The 22,624-nt window shown below is 56.5% G+C and overlaps 3 protein-coding genes across 3 annotated transcripts; all 3 read left to right on the forward strand.

The window, feature by feature from the left end:
• Nucleotides 1-1,555: 1,555 nt before the first annotated feature.
• Nucleotides 1,556-4,512, forward strand: C1QA (complement C1q A chain). Its single transcript, XM_055332081.1, has 3 exons — nucleotides 1,556-1,666; nucleotides 2,499-2,668; nucleotides 3,722-4,512. Exons 2-3 carry the CDS (start codon nucleotides 2,506-2,508, stop codon nucleotides 4,294-4,296), a joined length of 738 nt encoding a protein of 245 aa, XP_055188056.1. The 5' UTR covers nucleotides 1,556-1,666; nucleotides 2,499-2,505; the 3' UTR covers nucleotides 4,297-4,512.
• Nucleotides 4,513-8,003: 3,491 nt separating this feature from the next.
• Nucleotides 8,004-12,564, forward strand: C1QC (complement C1q C chain). Its single transcript, XM_055332060.1, has 3 exons — nucleotides 8,004-8,127; nucleotides 8,404-8,597; nucleotides 11,717-12,564. Exons 2-3 carry the CDS (start codon nucleotides 8,417-8,419, stop codon nucleotides 12,271-12,273), a joined length of 738 nt encoding a protein of 245 aa, XP_055188035.1. The 5' UTR covers nucleotides 8,004-8,127; nucleotides 8,404-8,416; the 3' UTR covers nucleotides 12,274-12,564.
• A 4,541-nt stretch (nucleotides 12,565-17,105) lies between these two features.
• C1QB (complement C1q B chain) lies at nucleotides 17,106-22,231 on the forward strand. Its single transcript, XM_055332177.1, has 3 exons — nucleotides 17,106-17,262; nucleotides 20,142-20,342; nucleotides 21,506-22,231. The coding sequence occupies exons 2-3, from the start codon at nucleotides 20,165-20,167 to the stop codon at nucleotides 22,078-22,080; spliced, it is 753 nt and encodes a 250-aa protein (XP_055188152.1). The 5' UTR covers nucleotides 17,106-17,262; nucleotides 20,142-20,164; the 3' UTR covers nucleotides 22,081-22,231.
• The last annotated feature ends 393 nt before the right edge of the window (nucleotides 22,232-22,624 follow it).

Genomic DNA, 22,624 nt, shown 5'->3' on the forward strand with positions numbered 1-22,624 from the left:
TCCCACCACCCCCTCGCCTCAAGAGATGGAGAAGGTGAGGCTCAGTCTGGTTAGGTAACTTGGCCAAGGTCACACAGATATTGTTCATAATGACTTATTTTAATGTGGCGTTTGACAGTATCAACTTCCTCATAGAATCTCTCAGCGCCCAATGAGGAGCCTGTATCATCCCATCTTACAGATAAAGAAATTGAGGTCCAGGGGTACCTGGGTGGCTCAGCGGTTTGGTGCCTGCCTTTGGCCCAGGGTGTGATCCTGGAGTCCCAGGATCGAGTCCCACATCAGGCTCCCTGCATGGAGACTGCTCCTCCCTCTGCCTGTGTTTCTGCCTCTCTCTGTGTCTCTCATGAATAAATAAATAAAATCTTAAAAAAAAAGAAAGAAAGAAACTGAGGTCCAGAGAAATGATGTAGCTTGCCCAAGGTCACACAGTGAGTTCATGTGAGCACAGCCCCCTGAGACTCCAGTTCTCCTAACCTCCCGAATCTCCAGGAGCTAGAGAGGGGCTGTCTGTCAGATACATACTGGGTGCCACACAAGATTGCCAATGAAAAAAGAGTCCCAGAGGCCTGAAGACGCTGACCCCAGACAACCTTCGTCTGCCCATGTCCATAGCCTTCCGTTTTCTCCTCTTCCTCTTCCCTTTGGTGAAATACTCAGGGGGACTAAACATGGTCATGGGAAGAAGCAGAAAAACCTGGTCAGCCCAGGCCTGAACATACTGGTTTCCAGCCTGGGAGAGACAGAGTAGCTCAATCTAAAGTGTGCAAACGGTCCAAGCTGGCGAAGTGAGGTGGGCTGACAGGTAGTGAGCACCCTGTCAGCAAGAGTAAGTAAGGCTCGATGATCCAGCCAGAGGGTAATAGCAACTCTCTAGACGGTAGCATTCACCAGCTTTTGTTGCTGTTTTCTTTTTTTTTTTTAATTTTTTTTGTTGCTGTTTTTCAAATGTCAGATGATAAAAGCTAATTATTAAGTGCTCATCATGTGCCAAGGGGTTTGTATGTATATTATGTCACTGAAACTTTGTAATAATCCCATGAGGTAGACTCTGTTGTTCCCAATTTGTGAATGAGAAAACTGAGGCTCCAGGAGGTTAGGTAACTCCCCAAGGGCAGCTAGGAAGTGGCAGGTCTGGAAAGCTAATTACTAAGCTTCTCATCCCTACTGCACTGTCCTTTGTGTTTCTCTGAATTTTCCAAGCTTTGGACGATGAATGCAGGTTGCTTTCACAATCATGAAAAATGCTTACAAGTTACCGACTTTTAGAAAGATTCCTTCTGCCCTGATGCTCTGTGCTTCTCTGGTTCTCACGTCCCACCCCGTACCCCCATCTCCTGCCGCCTCTGTCCCCGCAGCTCCTGCCTCGCTGTCCTTGCCCCCACACCAGCTGCATGCGAGCTGCGTGCTGCTGGCCTGGCCGGCTGACCGGTGACCGGTAGGACTCCGGTGTCCCAGTCTTGCTGATGTCTGCTCAAAATGTCCCCGGTTGCCTCTGGCCCCTGGGGCAATGCCGGGGGCAGGCCCAGGGAAGGAGAAGAGGAAGTAGGAAGGGATGTGAAACTTGGCCGTGGCCAGGCAGGCACCACCCCTGCTGGGGTGTCCCACAGGGGTCCCTGGGTGGAGGACAGAAGCGGTCCATTGAATTGACGGCCAGCTGAGGCAGGTGAGGCCCGCGCCTGACGGGGAGGGGGCCAGGGGAGCTGGCCTGGGGGGCTGGACAAGGAAGGTAGGGGAGAGAGACCACCACCAGCTGGTCCTGGGCCAAGGCGGGGGGGGGGGTCGCGGGGAGGTGGTGGGGGGCGCTGATCCAGGACTCCGGATAAGTGAATGGGGACACCTTCTTCACTCCTCGGGTTTGGGAGATGGTGGGAGGTGGTGACATAGAGCCATCAGCTCTAACCAGAGCTCCTGGGCTTCGTGCCCGCCCCCCAAACCGAGAAGCTGGGGAGAGGCTGGGAGTGTCAGAACCAGCAGAGGGGTCCCATAGCAGGTCCAGTGGGAGCTGAAAGGGGCCGTGTGTGTAGGGGAGTGAGCACGTGTGTTGTGTCAGGGGGCCGTGAATTCCTCCGTGTACGCACAGCTCTGCCATCTGGGCGAGGGAGTGTTAATTAAATAAGGAGTAGGCGCTCAATAAATATTTGTTCAATGGAATTGATCATCTGTAGGAGTCTATGAATGTGTGTCTGGGTGAGTGAGAGAGGGAGTCTATTTGGGTGTCAGTTTGTGCATCGGGGAGTGCCTAGTGGATTTTGAGTTTGCTCATTGTGTAGCGTAGGTGTGGGATCAGAGGCTAAGTTTGTGTGTGTCTAAGTGTGTAGCTACACGGGTGTGCTCAGTGGGGTGTGGGTATCTATGCGGGCAAATTCCCCGTTCTTCATCTATGTGTGGGGTCGCTGGAGCTGGGTCCGAGGCCCTCGAGGGTGTGTATGTGCATCGTCGTCCGAGATGGGCGTGTGTGCGTGTGTGAGGTCTGGCCCTGACCCGTGTCTCCGCAGTGGCATCATGGAGGCCCCCTGGGGCTGGCTGGCGCTCTGCGTGCTGGCCACCTCCCTCCAATCTGCTGTGACCCAGGACGTGTGCCGAGCCCCAGACGGGAGGGATGGGGCTGCAGGGACACCCGGCCGACCCGGACGGCCAGGCCTCAAGGGGGAGCAAGGGGAGCCAGGTAAGCACCTCCCTCCGGACCCCAGCCCCTCATCCCCTGGCAGGGCCTGGGCTCAGGGTGGAGGCTTGGGGCGGCTGGTGCCAAGGAGCAAGAATCCACCTGGGCCCCCGAGGGAAGCCCCTACGCTCCGCACTCCATCCCAGGGGCTGAGGGGAACCCAGGCTCCTGGCTGGGCACCTCCCTGGACTGCCAGGCCTCTCCGTCTCCTCCTTCCTGCCTGAGTCCTCTTTCTTTGGCCTCGCCTTCCTGCTCTGGAGCACCGGCCACTGAAAGCGACCAAGGTGAAAGGTCTTGGAGTAGCGCACAGTCCTGGGCTGTTGTTCAGTCACCAGAATGAATACGGGTCCTAGCCCCTAGACCCAGGCACCTTACCTTGCTGCGTGACCTCGAGCAAATTAGCGGCCCTCTCTGAGCCTCGGTTTCATCATCCGTAAAATAAAAAAAAATATCCCACCTGGCACATAGAAAGGATCAATTCATGGCAACCGTCCTCTTTGCTTCCCTCCAGCTCCCCCACCCGCCTCTGTCCCTGCTTCCCCATTCCCAACCCCTTCCAGCTTCAGAAAGTCACATTCTAGAAAAAAAAAAGTTGGGGGTGAAAGAAGAGGAAGGAGGACGTGCTCAGAGTGGAAAAGGAAAGTGTCAGTCCCCGTGGGCCCCCTAGCCCGTGGCAGACCAGAAAGATCCACATGGATGTTTGCCATAGTTGGCATCCAGACACCTGCCATGGAGTCCTGAGCCTGAGGAAGTCAAGGGCAGTGGCCTGGCGGGGCGTGGAGTGCACGGCTATGGGCAGGGACACAACGGAGGAGCCAGCGTCCTGCTTTTGCCAGAACCTGGCAGCTCCCCAAGTACCTCTTCCCACCTGGCTCCACTTTGGAGATAAGGAAGCTGAGGCTCAGAGGTTGAAGCACTTGCCCGAGGTCCCACCGTCAACCTCGAAGGGCCAGACACCCCCCCATCCCCTCGCCCACAGCAGCCGAGGGTCCCACCATCTCCCTGGGACTGGTGGACGCTGGACTCCCCCTCCAGATCTGACCTCTCTCCCCACAGGGGCTCCTGGCATGCGGACGGGCATCCGGGGCCTTAAAGGGGACCAGGGGGATCCTGGGCCCCCTGGAAACCCTGGCAACATGGGCTTCCCTGGGCCCAGCGGCCTCATGGGGCTCCCTGGCATGCCAGGACGGAGAGGCCCCAAGGGCAACCCCGGAAACATCAAGGACCAGCCGCGACCGGCCTTCTCAGCCATAAGGCGCAACCCACCCATGGGTGGCAACGTGGTCATCTTCGACACGGTCATCACCAACCAGGAGGGCCCGTACCAGAACCACTCGGGCCGGTTCATCTGCGCCGTGCCCGGCTACTACTACTTCACTTTCCAGGTGGTGTCCAAGTGGGACATCTGCCTGTCCATCGTGTCCTCCGGGAGGGGCCAGATCCGGCGCTCCCTGGGCTTCTGCGACACCAACAGCAAGGGGATCTTCCAGGTGGTGTCCGGGGGCGTGGCTCTCCAGCTACAGCAGGGAGACCAGGTCTGGATTGAGAAAGACCCCATCAAGGGCCGCATTTACCAGGGTCCTGAGGCCGATAGCATCTTCAGTGGCTTCCTCATCTTCCCATCCCTCTGAGCCAGCGACGGACCCCGCCCGGCCTGGCCTCTCGTGCTTCCTGCTGTGTGACTCTGGCCCACTCACTCCACCTCTCTGGTTTCTATGGTCCGCTCTGGGGGTGCTGTCGCTTTAGCTGCCTGAAGGGAGGGGGCTGGCTACCGGAGCCCTAGAGCCTGCTGCCCACCGCACATGTAAGAAGATGGATTTCTTAGAATAAATACCCGAATCCACGTCTGCCGAGCCTGAGGTTCTGTGGCTACGCTGGGCACTGGGAGGGAGCTTAAGAATGACAGTTACTGAGTGCTTACGGGGCAGGCCTGTATTTTGTGTTTTGCCACATGTACTTGGCAGGTCCTGGGAACCTCATCGGCCTGGGTTCAAGCCCTAGGACCAGCACTTACCAGTTGTCCAACCGTGTGTGTATCCTGTAACTTCAGTGAACTCAGTTTCCTCTTCTGTAAAGTGGGAATAACAACAGCACTTACTTCAGAGGGTTGTGGGGAGGATCGAGTGACTTAATACATGGAAACTCAGAGCAGTGCCTGATTCGTGGTAAGGGCTGTGTAAGTTTGAGCTATTATTGTATTTCGTGTAAGCAGCACAGCTGGGGGGTGAGGTGGGTAGCGTGACCCTGCTTTACGGACAACGAAGCAGGCTGGAGCATGGGGGTGGACATAAGGAGCCCAAGGTCAGCGTTTTAGAGGAGGAGCTGGGATTCGAATCCAGATCTTACTGGTACCCGAGCCTGTGTGTTTAACTGCGACCCTCGCCAGCCTCCGCAGCCACGTGCCTGACACCTGACACCTGCTTTCCCACCCTGAACCAGAAAGACATGGGCAAGACTCAGAGAGGGGGAGCAGTTGGCCCAAGGGCAGCCAGCAGACCTCCACAAAGCTAGGTTTCCCAAGTCCAGCCCTGCGCTTCCCCCCGGGCAGGCGTGGAGGCTGGGGCCGCATCCCTCCTGGGCTGGGCATCCCTCCCCAGCTGGGACTCAGGTCTGGGGTGCTCATGGTGCATCCCCGGGGTCCCACTGAGCCTGTGCAGAGCTGCTCAGAAGCAAGAAGCCCTGCCACGCCCTCCGAATATGATGACGATAAGGAGGCCGGGAGTTCAGTCCTGAGGACGTCTAACGCCCGTGCCTTTTCCCAAAGGAAGTCATATGTGCTCTGTGCCATGCACACCCACACCTGCACACCACACCGCACACCCGTCTCCCTCGAGATGCACGTGGACCCACAGTCCCAGACTCAGACCTGCCCGCTCCCCACTGAAACACGGGCACAGTGATGCCCTCCCTGAGCACACACCCAACCCACTCCCTTAGACACACTGTGCACACCCCCGGACACGCACACTGGTTACACCTCCAAACCCACAGACGTTCTTGGGTTATACATGCAGTCATACCCATGCACGCCCTGCCTCAGATACCCAAGTGCCCCTCATAAACAGGCAGAAGCACATTCACAGACACCCACCTTGAGACATGTGTCCCACCCCTGACACGCAGGTGTACGTCTTCCTCACCCTCCAACCTGCGTGTGCCTTAGATGTGCCCCGGTTCTCTCACATGAGGACGCTCCCACGCTCCTGCTCCCACTGGGCCATCCTCCGAGCCACAGGCACTGTCTCTCTCACCCACAAACTGACATGCGAGCAGCCTGGGAGTCCTCACAAGCCCATACCTCCCCACCCAGGCCTCGCACATACACCCAAGCCCCTCTCCTGGGGCTGCCCTGCCCTGCCCCACCAACAGCCTCTGGGGGTGGGAAGAAGAGAGTGACCTCTCCTCGGACCCCTCGGCCTCCTTTGGCCTCCCCTCTGCCCCAGCTCTCTGCCTCCCCACCCAGAACACACACTCCCGTGGACCAGGAAGAGAAACAGATCTTTGAGCACACACGACGTGCTGGACATTTCCTGGCCATTGATGCATGAATCGCAGCAATCCCTCGGAGCTGAGGCCCAGAGAAAGGAGCTCCCTACCCAAAGTCACATGGTCAGAAAGTGGCAGGACCTAGATTTGAACCAGCTCTGGCTGAACCCAAAGTGGAGAAGAGCTCCTTTCATTGCAATGGGACTCAGAGGTGTCAGGAGCGCAGGTCCCATAAGTGGTGGGAGAGACCAGGCTGGAGAAACGTGAGTGCAGGGCTGTTCCTTATCCTAAATTCCACCCATGGGCACCCACAGCACCCCCCTCCCTGTGGCAAGTCACTGGCCGGGCTCAGAGGAGAAGGGGACTGGGCAGGCCGGCCGCCTGGGCCTGGCTGCTGGGGCAGGGTGGGCTGAGCATGGGCCGAGGCTGCCACCTGCTGGACAAGACAGACCCAGGCGCAAAGAAGGGGAGAACGGAAGATGGGGACCCCAGGTGCCACCTCGCTGGGGCCCCCCACCGATGCTGTGCCTACTGGTTCTGCTTCTCCCAGCCCTCCACTTGTTGGGGACTCCCCTGGCCAAGTACATTCACGTCCTTGCTCTCATCCCACATTCTACAGCTCTGAGCTGTGGGGTGGAGGGACAGATGGGGAAATTGAGGTCCCAAGAGTCACTTCCTGGGGCAAGAACAGAGCTGTGAACTCCTGCTCGTGCCTGGCACCCAGCCAAGCACTGAGCCTGCACCACACACTGGGTCCTTGCCACTGCCCTGCATGGGAGCTCTTAGAATCCCACACTTACAGAGGAGGAACTGATGCTCAGAAAGGTCGGAGGCCTCTCCCTGAGTGACACAGGTGGCAGGTGTGGGGTCAGGGCTGGAACCCTCAATATCAGAGGAGAGGAAGAGAGGAGAGCTGTCTCTCTCAGCTCTGCCAGCCTGGTCCCAACCGGCAACCCGGCACCAGCCGCCACAGGCTCCAAGGCCAGATGCAGGGGCGCCGGAGATGGGGGCGAGGGAGGCAGTGCCGGCAGGGAGGCTGGGATCATCCAGCAAAGGAAGAGGCACCGGCATGCAACCCCTGGGCCTCCCTCACCGCCCAGTATGCAGATGGGAAGATTGAGGCCCAGAGGAGCCACGGGTTTGCTAAGGGCCTCTGAGCAAGCAAGAGCCAGGGCTGGAAGGAGATCCGAGACCACTGACTCCATGGCCAGAGTCTGTCCACCACAGCAGGCTGCCTGCCGTCCAGGCTTGCCCATCCTGGGTGTCCACCCCCAAGTGTAACAAATGGGAGACGCAAATGGAAGATTCTAGAATAAGGCCTGCCACTTGACATGTGCACGTGGGGCTTGTTTCTGGGGACTACTAAACAAGGGAGGTCAGATCTACATGTTGGCAAGTTGAACACCAATAAAAAATAAATAAATATAATAAAAAATAAACATCAGTTCTCTGAGGAAAAAAAAACAAAAACAAGGGAGGTCAGAGCAAGGCTTTGGACCCCAAGAAACCATTTTCTATGTGACTTTTGGTAAGGACTTTCCCTTCCTGAGCTTGTTTCCTCATCTGTAAAGGGGGGCTTGTAACTTCCTCCTGGGGACATTGTAAAACAGCTGAGTCTCAGGCATAGTAAAGGCCAGCGATGAGGACGGGCTGACCTGGACACACACGCTCCCTTCAGCGGATCCGGGGCAGTGGACATTTCCTCATTTCAGACACTCATGACGCCGGGCTGGGGAACACAGGGGCATCGCTGCGGTCAGCCTGGCTCAGTACCCAAAAAGAAAGTATTGAGTCAGGAAAAATTATGGGAAAGGGGATGTGGGATTGGGGGCAGGGGGAGCCGAGGGGAGGAGGCCGCCCAGCCTGCTCCGGGCCCTCCTTGCTGGGTCTACTCTGACACGGTGTCCTCCTGCCCGAGAGAGGGGAAGCAGATTCCAGGACACCTCTGTGACCAGACCAGAATCCTGCCACCCCAGGTGAGGCCAGCCCCCCCCCCCCGGTGAGGGCAAATGGCACTGCCCCCAAGTACGCCCATGGGGGTGAGTTGGTTTGCAAGAGGAAGCGGGGTCTGCATCGCTGCTGAGCTGAGGGAGGGCCTGGGCTCAAGAGGCCCCATCCTCCATCCGTCCTGCTAGCAGGCCCCAAGGGCCAAGGTGCCCAGGGAGGGGAGGTGGGCTCCTGAGGGCTGGGAGCAAGGATGGGGAGGGTGGGTGAGCGGCTGGGTGGGCCAAATCAGCTCTCTCCCTGCCCAGATCCTTCCCCAGGATGGACACGGGGCCCAGCTCCTGGCCCCACCTTGGCCTGAACCTGCTGCTGCTCCTGCTGGCGCTGCCACTGGGGGGCCAGGCCAGCACAGGCTGCTACGGGATCCCCGGGATGCCGGGCCTGCCAGGGGCCCCGGGGAAGGATGGGCACGATGGGCTGCCGGGGCCCAAGGGTGAGCCAGGTGAGTCTGCCGGCCTGCTGGGGGTGGGGGTCACCGAAGGCCTGCCTGGGGGCAGCGGGCAAAGGGTCTGTCTACCCGGGGCTAACCTGCGGGGAGGGGGACAGTTACTTGTGGCCAAGACACACTCCCTCATGTCGCACCTGCTCCCAGAGCAGAGTCCAGCTTTCCTGGCAGGTAGAGCCCATCTCTGCTCCGAGCCCAGGACTCGGTCCTCCCTGTTCCCCAATTTTGTGCCTCAGTTTCTCATCTGACCAAAGGGAGAAAACAAGAACGCCTGTCCCAGGAGGTGGCAGGGAGGATCGCAGGAGATGACCCTGCAGACCTTTGACAAACTCTAAAGCGCTGTGCTCTCCTGTTACAGCCCCTGCACCACTCGCTGTGCAACATGGACCCCTGGGGGGGGAGGGGCCCCCCGCAGTGAATGTCCACATTGCACAGATGGCCGGGGTTCGAATCCCAGCCCTACCACTTCCCTGTGTGGAGCGCCTCAGTCTCCTCATCTGTAGAATGGGAGATGGTACTCCCTGCCGCCCAGGGGTGCGGGGATGGCTAACCAAGCTGAAATGTAAGACAGCACCAGGCGCGTGGTAGGTCTCGGGTGGGTGGGGCTATGCGTATATTATAGTTGTTATCATCATTTTTTAAAAAATCCGATCTGTGCCCACCTCCCTCCCTAGGATCCTGGGTAGCTGGGGGCATGGGGCGTGAGGAGTCAGGATTGTAGATTGATAGGCAAGCCCTAGCATGAGCAAAGGGGGCCGAGGACATGAGGGGGCACGGGAGCTGGGCAAGCGCTGGAGTCTGGGGCGCCTTTTCCATCAGAAGGTGCATATCTGGGATGCAGGTGCATGTCTGGAGCCAGCGGGGGTGGGGGGGTGAGACGGGTGAGGCTGGGCAGAGGTGACGGGGGGGGGGGCGACAGGGGCGGGGGTGGGGTGCAGGGGGGGCAGGCCAGTGGCGAGGAATGTCCTTAGGAATTTCCCCACTGTCCTCTTCCCTCCTGGCAGTAAAATGGAATGTTGTCAACATTCCAGAAGGAATTCTCTAATTCAGAGCGAGCCAAATGAGGCCCCTTCAAGAATTCAGACTACAAAGCTGCCTCTGGCCATCTCCCGGCCCAGGGTGGCTGATGGCTCCTACTATATGCCAGGCATGGTTCCAAACGCTCAGCATGTGTTTACCTTATGGAGTAGATAAAATTGTTAACTCTGTTTTACAAGTGAGAAAACTGAGGCCAAAATCCTCTCAAAAAATGCTTTACTGCCATTTTATAAATGTCACGGCGGAGGTTAAGAGAGATTGAGCAACTTGCCCAAAGTCCAGTGGGCTCCTGTCCATCTCCAAAGGCCATGCCTTTGGCCACTACCTTCCAATGCCTCTGAGGCCCCTCCCCATGGCAGGTCCTCCCCGTCCCAGTAGTTGCTGGAAGATGACCCAAAGGATGAGACATGACCCTGCACCACTGACAGCATCACCAGGAGCTGACCGTACGGAGCACTTCCTGCGAGGTGCTCCGCACATGCACTCCCCACTCCAAGCTCCCAGGAACTCTCTGGGATCTGTTCTATTACATCCTTTCCTCAATCAGGCAAGCAGAGGTTCAGAGAGGGGAGGGGAGGTCACCTGCCCGGAGTCACAAAGCTCTGGCCTAGGTCTGTTGGATCCTGATCCTCTGTCCTAACTCCAGGACTTAAAAGGGCTCACAAAGCCAGAGAGGATCTGTCACAAAGAGGTCTGCACAGACACCCAGCCCTAAGGAAGTCAGAGGAGGAAGGGGCCCTGGGGGCTCGCAGAGTCACCCAGAGAGGACCTCCGGGAAGAGGAGACTAGAGCCAGGCCCTAAAAGATGAGTACAGTTTGGATGAGGGGAGGAAAACCTCACAGAGTCTCACATAATCGGGGCTGTCACAAGAATCCCACGCTCTGACTGGGACTCAGCCAGACTTGACTTTCAATCCTGACTCCATTTCCTACTGGCTGCTTGGCCTTGAGTGAGTCTCTGGCCTCAGTTTCCTCATCTGTACCATGAGAGAAGTTGAACCAGCCCAGATGTCATAAGGGGCTCCAGTGGGCTGAATGGGGCCAGGGGCGCTGGAGAGAGCAACCCCCTTACTGGGGCATTTCTGTTTGGCTCCATCCAGTGGCTCCCGTGGCTAAGCTGGTCTGGGCTGGTTCCATCTCAGGGACAGACACGAGTTTTGTGGGGCTCTGAAGCTCATGAAGTGTTGAGGGCCCTCTTTAAAAACATAATACAAAATTATAGGTACATATGTGATTGCAGGGAAGAGGGTAAGCGCTGGAGTCCAGGGCGCCTTTGTGGTTACACAAATCCACACGTGCTACGGAATTGTGTTTGAACGATACGCATCCACAAATGGGTGGCGCGTAAGAGAGGAGTTCTGTGGATTATCCAAAGGTCAATTTTCCAGTTTGGATATCGCACTGTAGTTATGTGAGATGCACCACCCGGGGAGACTAGGTAAAGGGTCCATGGGGTCTTCTTGTCCCCCCCCCTTTTTTTTTGCAACTTCCTGTGAATCTATAATTATTTCAGCATAAGAAGTTGAAAAAATTATAAGTATAAAATTAGGCAAAGGTTCTTGAAGGGGCCAATGCAAGTTAATGGGGCCTAAGGTAAAAGTTTCGGCAGCTCTCCTGGAAACGGGCCTCTGACAGTCTTCTGATTCTTGTCGACAAGCACTAAAGAAGCAGACCTTTCAGGTGAGGTTTGAATTGGTTAATGTTGGGCTCGACATAAAAGTTTGAAACCTGCTGTGCAGACCAAATGGAAGCTCTCTGAGGCCATGTGCTGTCCATGGGCTGATAGTCTTGGCCTCTGACAAGCCCTCTGAGACACCTCCTGATGCTGGCTAGGCCTCCCCTCTCCATCATAAATGTGAGACTGAGGCCAACAGACCTCAGTCACGGTCAGAGGGCAAGTCCACGGGGTTGGCAGGACTCCAACCCCTCTAACTCCCTGCACACTGCCCCTGGGGGTGTTGGTCCATCTGGGGAAGGAAGTTCCAGAGGCTAAACTCTGTTGTGATGTCCCCTGGAGGACACCCCCAGGGTCCCTGTCCCCTGCCCCATCATTTCCTTCCCACCTGCTCTCTCCCCAGGAATCCCAGCTATCCCTGGAACACGAGGACCCAAGGGTCAGAAGGGAGAACCCGGCACACCTGGCTATCCTGGGAAAAACGGCCCCATGGGAACCCCTGGGATCCCAGGGGTTCCCGGCCCTGTGGGACCCCCTGGGGAGCCGGGCGAGGAGGGCAGATACAAGCAGAAGCACCAGTCTGTGTTCACCGTCACACGGCAGACAGCCGAGTACCCCCTGGCCAACAACCTGGTCAAGTTCAACACAGTCATCACCAACCCGCAGGGGGATTATGACACCAGCACTGGCAAGTTCACCTGCAAAGTCCCGGGTCTCTACTACTTTGTGTACCACACGTCGCTGACATCCAACCTGTGCGTGCATCTGTACCGAAGTGGTACCAGGGTGACCACCTTCTGTGACCACCTGTCCAACAGCAAGCAGGTCAGCTCGGGCGGTGTGCTGCTGCGGCTGCAGATGGGTGAACAGGTGTGGCTGGCGGTCAATGACTACAACGGCATGGTGGGCACCGAAGGCTCCGACAGCGTCTTCTCTGGCTTCCTGCTCTTTCCTGACTAGGGCAGTCAGGCCCACTCTCCGGCCCCGGGGCCGCCCTGCCCCTCCTCAGCTTCCCTGCAAGACCCGCTGTGCTCAGGCCGTTCTCTCCACCTGATCCACTCTCCTCCAGGGAGCCCGCCCTGACACCCTGCACCAAGTTCTCTCCCTCCTCTGAGCTCCTTCAGGAGTCACTGCTTTGAGACCTTCACCAACACCAATACTGTCAATGGTTTGGTTTTTTTTTTCCCCCCAAGTCTTGGGAAAGGCAAGGAGATATAGAAATAAATAAATAAATAAATAAACTGATAAATATGCAAGGCTCAGGCTTCTCATTGCCAAGTTCTCAAAAAAACGGGCCCCTTCATCCTCAGTTGTGCACCTGCCACAGCCATCTGCAGGCTCTAGATTTAGACAGAGCATCTAGGTGGTGCTCAGTAAAGTCTGGTGCCAATGGTGAGATGCTCGGTGTCCTGTGGCCACTTGGGAGAGTATGATTAAAAGCTGCAACGGGTCCCCATTAGGCCACCCGCTGTCATTTGTTTGGGTGAGAGGTGCTGCCATCATTAAAGTCATCCAGGCTCACGGGTAAACGGGAGTGTTTGAATTCCCAGATCCATGTTGACCTATGTTGAATTTTGGAAGCACCTGTCACAGGAGGGGTTTGGGCTCAGGTAAGCACCATGAAGACCAAGAACAGACGTGCAATGAATTTGTGCCGAATATTAATGAGTTAGTTTAGGTGAACGAATGAATAAACGGGTAGTGGGTCAATGAGTGATGAAGAGCAGAGTAAGCCAATGAATGAGATGGGCATGAGCCAGTGAGAGAGTAAGAATCTGTCCCCCAGGTGCCTGATGCCCCCCAAATAACTGACAAACTCTGGGAGCCCCCAGGAGCTCAACGAAAACCACTGCTGCCCACAAACCATCAGGCTTCCACTGCCAGGTTCCTGACTCGTGGGCCCAGCTGCTACGATCCTTGTGGGAGCACCGGGAGGCCCGACACTGGCCACAGCACTTTCACGGGGGTGACCACGAGAAGGGTTGACAGTTCAAGTTCAAAAAGGATAAAAAAGTATAACTTCCCTGTGCAGACCACCAGCCTGGCCTCGGAGCCCACTGACACCCAAGGAGAACCTGCCCCGGCCTGGCTGGGATCTCAGGTTGCTTCCACAAGCCTCCCAGAGCTCACAGAGGCACCGACCCACTGAGGCGGGCTGCCAGAGCAGAGGCCGCAGCCCAATTCCACGACCACCTCCACCTTGGCTCCTTTGTTCGTGAAAGGGGCCATTCCACACCCTCCTGCCTTTGCCATGTGGTTTCTTCGTCCTGCAGAGCGCCCCCCCCTCCACACACACACACACACACACACACACACTAATCCTCCCTCCACCTGGATAGCACACACTCATCTATCAGGGTTCAACACAAAGATCACCTCCCCCATGAAGCCTTCCTCGATTTTCCCATTTGTGTTTCCATGTTTCCACAGCGCCCTCCAGAGCCTTGGATCACAAACCAGTGTCTCTTGAGAGCCTAGGTTGCCAAATCTGGCCGTAAAACAAAATCATCTGCAGATTTATGTACAAAGCAAGCAAACAAAAAACAGCTTTCTGGAACCAAAGTTGTTTTCACAGAAGTTTGGGGAGGACAGGGCTGTGGGTGGGCGGGCGGTTTGCCTGGTGAAGTCAAAGTACGTGGTCCTCCAGTTGTCCTGCCCTAACTGGCTGACACGTCTGCCCCACTGGGTGAGCATCCCTGAGGCCGGGGCCACTTTGATACATACCTGGCACATAGTAGGGATGTGGGAGGTGGGCCGGGGAGGGAGGAAGGAGGGCTAGACACACACACACACACACACACACACACACACACACACAGTGGGAGCAGAGGCAAGGGCCTGGGAACCCAGCCTGGTGCCCGGGGCGCCTCTGGCAGGGCCAGGGCCAGGTCACGGGGCCACTCCCTTCACGGCTGTCCCCCACCAGCCACTTAGCAGTCCGCCCAGCAGTGCCTCAAGTGATACATCTTTCTTCTCATTTCTCTTTTGTTTAAAAAATCAATACACCGTTTATGTAGGCCACAGTGTCAGATCAGAAACCTATACTTTGGAAACGACAATTTTTGTGCCATTTTTATTTTCCATAATTGTTTCCTTGTTGTCCTCTCTTTGTCGGGAGAGACGGGCCTTTGAAAATGCCAGCTTGTCTGCTGGGCTGAGGGGATCCCGGTGAGGGCTTCTAAGGGGGGGGCGGACAGGTGAGGAGGAGTGGGGGTGGGACAGGAACAAGAATAAGACACCTCAAGGGGTGGTTTGAGTCTGCCTGAGATTCTCCCTCCCTCTGCCACTCCCCACCTCGAATAAAATAAGTGAATAAAATCTTAAAAAAAAAAAAAAAAGAAGAAGAAGAATAAGGCATCCCAAGCCTCAAGGAGCCCCTTTTGGACCACAAAATCTTTGTGTTCTTTCTCCTTCTCTTGGTAGGGATCATCCCCTCTGTATCAGGGAGGCAAGGCATGGAGACCAGCTGGCTCCTATTCAGGGGCCAAGGCCCAGAGACTCCCTCTGCTCCTGGTCCCTGATCCAGGCATGGCTCCCGTGCATCCGGGCTCCAAGAACTCAGTCTTCACCTCGTTTATGTAACACTGTCCCCAGGTTTGCATGGGAGTCTGCAGAGTCTGGGCCCTGGACGTACCAGGTTACCACCTCGCTGGCTCCCCTCCCAACCCATGACCTCCATTCATATATGGGGAAACAGGCCAGTAAATGTGCCCAAGGCCACATAGCCAGACAAAGGCAAGGCTGGGGTTCAAACTTGGGAGAGGCTGATTCCCAAGCCCATGTCCATCCTCCCCTCCCGGCTGCTTCCTGCTCTTGGTCTCAAGCTGTCTCCTTGAACCTCAAATTCAAGCTCACCTTTTCTCATTGCCATCAGCCACCAAAGAATTAGACGGCCAGGCCCAGGTGGCCTCTGGGAACCCTCAGAAGAACACTGGACCTGCAACATATGAATTTACAATTTTTAAAAACATTTTATTTATGTATTTATTTATGTATTTATTTATTCATGTATTTATGAGAGACACAGGGAGAAAGTCAGAGATGTAGGCAGAGGGAGAAGCAGGCTCCATGTAGGGAGCCCGATGCAGGACTCGATCCCTGGACCCCGGGATCACGACCTGAGCCGAAGGCAGACGCTCAACCACTGAGCCACCGAGGTGCTCCCAAATTTACAATTTTATAGGTACAGAGACTAAGTGGCACAGAGCTCCATCCTTCTCCTGGCTCAGAATCCATTGCCTTCCCCTCTACATCCAGGCTGAGGGACTGTAAAATTGACAGAGCCCAGAGACCCTTGGGTTTTACCAAACTGGTCTCTTCTTTCCCTAATACCTGCTGCAGGTAACCCTTTTTTCCATCAATCAGCATCCACAAGCCCAAAGATTTTCTATCTCCAAGCACAGATGTCAAGCAGGGCCCTCCTGGCAGCTCCTGGCACTGGCTGGGCCGGCATCCCTGCGAGGGCCATCACATCACCTTGGATGCAGCCTCAGCAGGTAGCCTGATAGCCTGGTGCCAGGGACGCCTGGCCCTCAGTCCCGCAGTGCCACTTGTATGAGGTGTGGGCTCCCGCAGTCCCCTCTTTTTTCTTCTTTTTTAAGATTTATTTATTCATTTTAGAGAGAGAGAACATGGAGGGGCAGAGGGAGAGAGAGGAGGGGAGAAGCAGACTCCCCGCTGAGCACGGAGCCCGAGGTGGGGCTCGACTCCACTCTCTGTGAGATCACAACCTGAGCCGAAACCAAGAGTCTGATGCTCAACTGACTGAGCCACCCGGGGGTCCCTAATCCCCTCTCTTTTCTGACATTTATCATAGAAGCCATGAAACCAGTATATCATTCAGTGTTTAACACCAGTCTCCCCCAGTAGAAGGAGCTCTCCATGGGGACAGGAGCCGTGATTTGCTTGTGGCTCTGTCTCCAGCACCTAGCATAGCGAGGAGCATGATAAATATTTGCTCAGTGATGACTTTCTCCCTCTGTGCCTCAGTTTCCCATATGTAAGGTGAGGGGAATAAGCAGGGTGACCTCCAAGGCCCTCTCCAGCCCTGACTTGGTGTGATTCCAGGATCAACAAGCAATAAGCCCCTGCCTATGCCCATTATTGTCATCGGCTTTGAGCCCTGCTGCAAGCAGAGGAAGGGCTATAAATAAATAATGACCACATTTAAAATTCATTATTAGATAATTTTTTGAGAACAAGGCCAGAGCAGAAGTATAGAATGGGAAGAAGGCAGAAAAGATGAGCCCAGAAAAGGGAAGCCTTGGACATGGCGTGATAGTAACGAGTAACGTGTGCAGTATACTTTATGGTTTACCTTCCACTTTCTCCTCCACGATCCCAAATGAGCCCCCCAGTGCTCTGTGCCATCTATAGAGCAAGGGTGATTACAGTCCCATCATCTAGCAGAGGAAATTGGGGCTCCCTTGGGCCCTCTTGGCTGAGAAAATTTAGATCCCCCTTCGAGACCTCAGGAATCAACCTCTGACGAGCGGCAGGGCCAGAACATGAATCACAATTTCTGACTCCAAATCCAGTGCTCAGGCAACAGGCCAGCCATGTTCTCATCTCAGTGAGGAACACCCATGTCTGCTGTAAGGGGGTCACAGGGCCAGGGGCCTTGGCATGCAAGCCACCAGCTGTGGGCAGGCTCCCAGGACAGCCTGTTCCCCCAGCGGCTGCTGAGCTGGCGAAACCAAACTGGCCACCTACCCTCCTCACTTACAGTAAACCCCTCCAGATTGCAAAAATGGGACCTGAAACTGCCTGGATGGGCTAAGAGCGGAGGGGGTGGCCATCCCGCTGGGCCCAGGGGAGGGGGCCGTCAGAGGAAGGCCCTTCCTGTCTCTGGGGAATGGAACTTCCGCTTTGAGCTGAGAGCAGCAGGCTCCTGGCTCCTGGTCCCACTGCTGCCCAGCCCAGCGGCATCACCGGACGCCAGGTTCCCAGGTGAGGATGGGGCTCGGCCCCCGGGGGGACGGGCCTGCAGGACCAATATGGCCAAGGGTGATGATTTCCGAAGGGTAGCCCTTGTGTCCCCTGCCTCAGAGCCAGCTGGGGCAATTCACAGTGCGGATCCCCAGGGCCCACTCCTAGACCTGGGGAACCAAACCCCCTGGGGGTATGCTTGGGGAGTCCACTGCTCTCCAGGACCCCAGGTGATGGGAGGCAGCCTAAGATGGGAGCCACCAACATAAGGGCTTTGGAGTCACCAAGACTCAAGCTGAGTGCTGCCTGAGTCTCTTAGATGCTGGTGACCTGGGGCAAGTCACATAACCTCTCTCCACCTACACCCTCTCTGGAGATAACAGAAGCTCTTAGGGTCACTAGGGAGCCCTGAAGGGGATCAGGCTCTCCGGGTGCCTAGCAAACCACCTAGTTCAAGATTTGGCAGAGGCAGAGGTGAAACTAGAACCCAGGTCCCCCTCCACCCAGCCCAGCATTTCTCCAACACCTGCCTTCTCTCATTTCCTCTCGGGCTGCTGAGAAAGCCCAGCCTGGCTCTTTCAAGCAACGAATTTGACTTGTAGGTGGAGTTGTGATCGGTCATGAGTTAGCCCTGAGTGAACCCGATCATGTTCGTACCGGAGGGGGTGAGATCAGAGACACCACACGAGAAACCTCATTCCTCTGAGACTCCGTCTCCTCTAATTCTCTGGCAGCCCCGACAGGTGGAAGTGACTTTTTGCTGAAGAGGCTCAGAGAGGTTAAGGCACTTGCCTGAGGTCATGCAGCGAGGTGGTGGCCGAGGGGATGTTGGAAGTCCGGTTGGCCTGACTCCAAGTTGGGGGGTGGGGGTGGGAAGGGACTGTCAGGGCTGGAAGGAGATGGGACGGCTGGTCACCCGGGAGAGATGTGAGGAGCGAGGCCAGCAGTGGTGGCGGGTGGTGAGGGCAGGGGTCAGACCAGATGAGTCCTAGGTCCTTGCCCAAATCTGAGACTCAGTGACCCCTGAGATGGGCCAGAACCTGGACCTTCCCACTCCCCCCACCCCACTTCCTGCTTCCCTAGGAAGCCCGAATCTCGTTGTGGGTCTGGACCCTCTGCTCCCACCCACCCCCACCCCCTGGTTACAGCTCTCCCACCGCCCGGCTGCACCCGCCTGAGACCTCTCTCTTGAGCCCCGTCTCCCAAAGAGGTTCGATCCTGCTCTACTTTTCCGACCATCCTCTGTCATATCCCAAAGCTTGGGGATTCTTGGATGATGGGGACAATACAAAAATAGCTAATATTCATTTAGCACTTCCAACACTCCAGGCCCTCACTCCTCTGTCCTCCCACTGAGCCTACGTGGCAGAGATGAGTATGATCCCCATTTCCTGGAAGGGGAAACGCGCCAGACAGGAGTGACTTGCCTGAGGCCCTCACCGGGAAGGGGCAGAGGCCTGATCTGGGCCTTGGCTGTGTTGCCATCCTTCTGACACCGGGGCAGGGGAGGGGGTCCTCTCACCACTGCCTCTGACACACCGTCTGCTAGGCAGCGACAGCAGCAGGAGCAGTTCAGATGGCAGCCCCCTCGCCTGAGCACTGGCCCGCACCAGCGCTACCTTAGCCCCTGTCAGGCTGTCTGGCCCCAAAGCCCACGTTTGAACCATCAGGCTCAGCAGCCTCTTAACAGAAATCCTGAGAGTTACAAGATCCAGTGGATGTGGGTTGGCATCCCAGCCACAAGGCAGCCATGTGACCTTGATGGGAGCCCCGCCCTCTCGAATACCCCGCTTCCCCACCTGTAGAAGGAGAGAGCAGGGTGCTTGACTGGGGGGCTATGGTAAGGACCACATTAAATGAGATAGTGGCACATGTATGTGTGTCCCAGAGCCGGGCTGAGTGCCCAACGCATATGGATTATTGAAGTTGTCCAATCCACCAACCTGTAAAACCTCCAGGAAGAGGGGAAACTGAGACTCATGCAAAGATAAATGCTTTAGGTTAAATTTATATTATGTGAATGTCACCTCAATTTTTTAAAAAGATTTATTTATTTTATTTTAGAAAGACAGAGAGAGGGTGAGCACGAGTGGGAGAGACAGAGGGAGAAGGAGAGAGGATCCCAAGCAGACTCTACGTGCTGGGCGTAGAGCCTGACACCAGGCTCGATCTCACGACCCCGAGATCATGACCTGAGCTGAAACCAAGAGTCAGGCACCTCACAGACTGCGCCACCAGGCACTCCTGTAGCCTCAATTTTTTACAACAGTGGAGCAGGGCTTCTGTGAGGATGTAAAGTGGCCGGCTGTGGGAAGAGCACAAGCACCCCGAATTCAGACACTCTCAGGAATGAGAACATATGCAAGAAAACCCAAAGCCCGAGAACCACAGCTTTGACCTCCCATTCCTCTGGCCTCTCACTCCCCTCTGGCTACACTGGCCCCGCACCGGGTCCTCGACACTCCAGGCAGTCCTGCCTCTGGGCCTTTGCCCCCATTTCCTTTCCTCTCCAAATATTCTTGCTCCAGGTCTGAACCTCCAAGTCTCAGCCTTAACAGCACTTCTCAGAGATGCTGTCCGCCCCACCCCACCCCAGAAAAACCATCCACCACCCCCTGAACCCCCGTTACTCTCCCTCTCGCTCCAGGCACCCCTGCGTTTCCTACACAGCACCCTGCATAATCTCTAAGTACCTCCACTTACTTGTAGGTTGACCTGTTTATGACTTGTATGTCCCCCTGCCCCTGGACCGCCAGCTCCGCGGACGCAGGACCCAGCGCAGGGCCTGGTCTGGTGGCTAGGACACGCTCAGTGAACATATGAATGGGAGAATGAATGACTGAACAAATGCTAGGAGTCTCCATGGTAGTAACCTGTTCCGTCTTCTTGTCCTCCCGCAGGAGGTGGCTGAGACAGGGCGGTGATGAAGACCCCGAGGGGCGGCATTCTAGCACTGCTGCTGCCGCTGCTCCTGGGTCTGCTCGAGGTCTCCTGGGCCCAGAGCTGTACCGGACACCCCGCTATCCCTGGCATCCCGGGCATCCCCGGGGCACCAGGCACTGATGGCACACCTGGGACCCCGGGGACAAAGGGAGAGAAAGGTACTGCAGGCTTTGGGGATACGCTCATGCCTTTGAGCGAGGCGCCGCCTCCTGCCTCCCTGTCACCGCTGCCTACCCGAGAGATGGAGAGATGGCAAGAGCACTAGCAAATCCTTCCTCCTGCCAAGCCCCCTCCACCCCACGATGGCTTTACACAGAGAGAATTCTGATTCCCATTTTACAGCCAGGAACACTGATGTCCAGAGAAGCCACTGGCTAGCCCAAGGAAGCCCAGTAAATGTTGAGGCCGAGACCAGACCATGGCTCTCTCACCCCCAACTCCAGGTAGAGAGAGAGCACAACTGCAGGCATGCAGCCCCAGACTGCATCCCCCGGCTGGCGGTGGCTTCCCCTCTCTGAAATGGGGTCTCCTCACCTATAAAATGCAGGCAGATACTTTGTGGGGTTGTCACAGGGTTCAAATGAGACTTTCCACAGAGACACCTCCCTGTAAAATGTCCATTTAACCCAAACCAGGCCCTGTCCTCACTTAAATCACATGTAATCATCACGATCCTGCAAAATAGCCTCATCCCCATTTTCCAGAGGAGGAAGCTGAGCCCCGGAGAATGTGACTCCATCGAGGTAGGCAGGACTAACCATGGCAGGTGCGGCAGGAGAAGTACATCTCTGTCCCCTGGGCCCACGCTCCCAGCCCCATACTCCGCTACTCACTGGAGAAGACGTCTGTTCCCACACTGTGCCGAACAGAGGGGGAGGCCGCTGGGAGTGGCCGTGAGAAGGTTCCAGGGCCCACCTGCAGGCTCCGCAGGAAAGGATGCTGGGATTGATTAGAGCTGTCTGCTCTGGGCCCGGGAGGGAGGGATGGCACGAGTGCCAAGGATTCAGTATCGAGCTCCAGGCCGGAACCAGGGAGCCTCTGTGAGCTGGTGAGGAGGACAGGCCCAGCACCTTTCCTAGGGAGACGCCACTGTCCACGCCCGGGCGTCAGTCCGTGCACATCCCATTGCAGCCAGGCACATCACAGACTCAGAAAGTGGGGCTGGAAGGAGACCCCCCACCTCCTTTTCCCTGAGGCCCAGACAGGAACAGGGATGTGTCAGAGGTCACACAGCCAGGCTCCCGGCCTCCCAGCCCAGGGCTCTTTCCTTTGGCTTTCAGGAATCTCTGACCCGTCATTTCTCTTGTCTCCCCTTATCCAGGGATGCCAGGGCTGGCTGGAGACCATGGCGAGTTTGGGGAGAAGGGAGACCCAGGGATTCCTGGGAAACCAGGCAAAGTAGGCCCCAAGGGCCCCGTGGGCCCTAAAGGTTCCCCAGGCCCCCCCGGAGCCCGCGGCGCCAAGGGTGAATCGGGAGACTATAAGGCCACCCAGAAGATCGCCTTCTCCGCCATGAGGACCATCAACATCCCCCTGCGGCGGGACCAGACCATCCGCTTCGACCACATGGTCACCAACGAGAACCGCAACTACGAACCCCGCAGCGGCAAGTTCACCTGCAACGTGCCCGGCATTTACTACTTCGCCTACCACGCCAGCTCCAGAGGGAACCTGTGCGTGAACGTCATGCGGGGCCGGGAGCGCATGCAGAAGGTGGTCACCTTCTGCGACTACGTCCAGAACACCTTCCAGGTCACCACGGGCAGTGTGGTCCTCAAGCTGAGCCAGGGGGAGAACGTCTACCTGCAGGCCACAGACAAGAACTCCCTGCTGGGCATGGAAGGTGCCAATAGCATCTTCTCCGGCTTCCTGCTCTTCCCGGACGCAGAGGCCTGAGCTGTGGGGCTGAATCCCTTCCTTCCCCCCCCCCCACCCCCAGCAATGCTCACTTTACCCCCCACACCACCCGCACCCGGCCAAAGCACACAGTAGGGCTCCACGGATGTTGCTGAGTGAATGAGTAAATAAACTCTTCAAGGCCCAAGGACAGCGGTCTAATCCAACTCTGTGTCCCAACAGCCGGCACACGGTAGGTGCTCAGAAACGCTGCTTGAATGCTGGTTGGATGAATGAATGAATGAATGAATGACCTCTGAAAACAGAAAGTCTATCTGATTGGAGGTGACTGGAGAGCCAGGCTCTGTGCCCAGCTCTGTGCCAGCCACACAGTAGGAGATGGGAAGGGAGCACCATCTATCGAGCACCTCCTATGCCCGGAGCACTGGACTAGACCCTACCATTCTCTGATTAAGCCTCACAGTCATCCTGGGAGATAGGTTGCCCTGTGCCCAGTTTACAGAGGAGAAAACTGAGGATCAGAGGGAGGGAGGAAGGGATCATCCTCCACCCCACAAGCAGAACTGGGTCTACCCACTGATGA

This window comes from Nyctereutes procyonoides, unplaced genomic scaffold, assembly GCF_905146905.1.
Source record: "Nyctereutes procyonoides isolate TBG_1078 unplaced genomic scaffold, NYPRO_anot_genome, whole genome shotgun sequence".
Taxonomy (NCBI): domain Eukaryota; kingdom Metazoa; phylum Chordata; class Mammalia; order Carnivora; family Canidae; genus Nyctereutes; species Nyctereutes procyonoides.

What these genes read in the sequence shown, in the direction of transcription:
- C1QB (XM_055332177.1), top strand. Translation starts at nt 20,165, where the DNA reads ATGAAGACCCCGAGGGGCGGCATTCTAGCACTGCTGCTGCCGCTGCTC. An exon ending in GGGGACAAAGGGAGAGAAAG is followed by an intron (nt 20,343 to 21,505) that starts GTACTGCAGGCT and finishes CCCCTTATCCAG; the next exon opens with GGATGCCAGGGCTGGCTGGA.
- C1QC (XM_055332060.1), top strand. Translation starts at nt 8,417, where the DNA reads ATGGACACGGGGCCCAGCTCCTGGCCCCACCTTGGCCTGAACCTGCTG. An exon ending in GGGGCCCAAGGGTGAGCCAG is followed by an intron (nt 8,598 to 11,716) that starts GTGAGTCTGCCG and finishes CTCTCTCCCCAG; the next exon opens with GAATCCCAGCTATCCCTGGA.
- C1QA (XM_055332081.1), top strand. Translation starts at nt 2,506, where the DNA reads ATGGAGGCCCCCTGGGGCTGGCTGGCGCTCTGCGTGCTGGCCACCTCC. An exon ending in GGGGGAGCAAGGGGAGCCAG is followed by an intron (nt 2,669 to 3,721) that starts GTAAGCACCTCC and finishes CTCTCCCCACAG; the next exon opens with GGGCTCCTGGCATGCGGACG.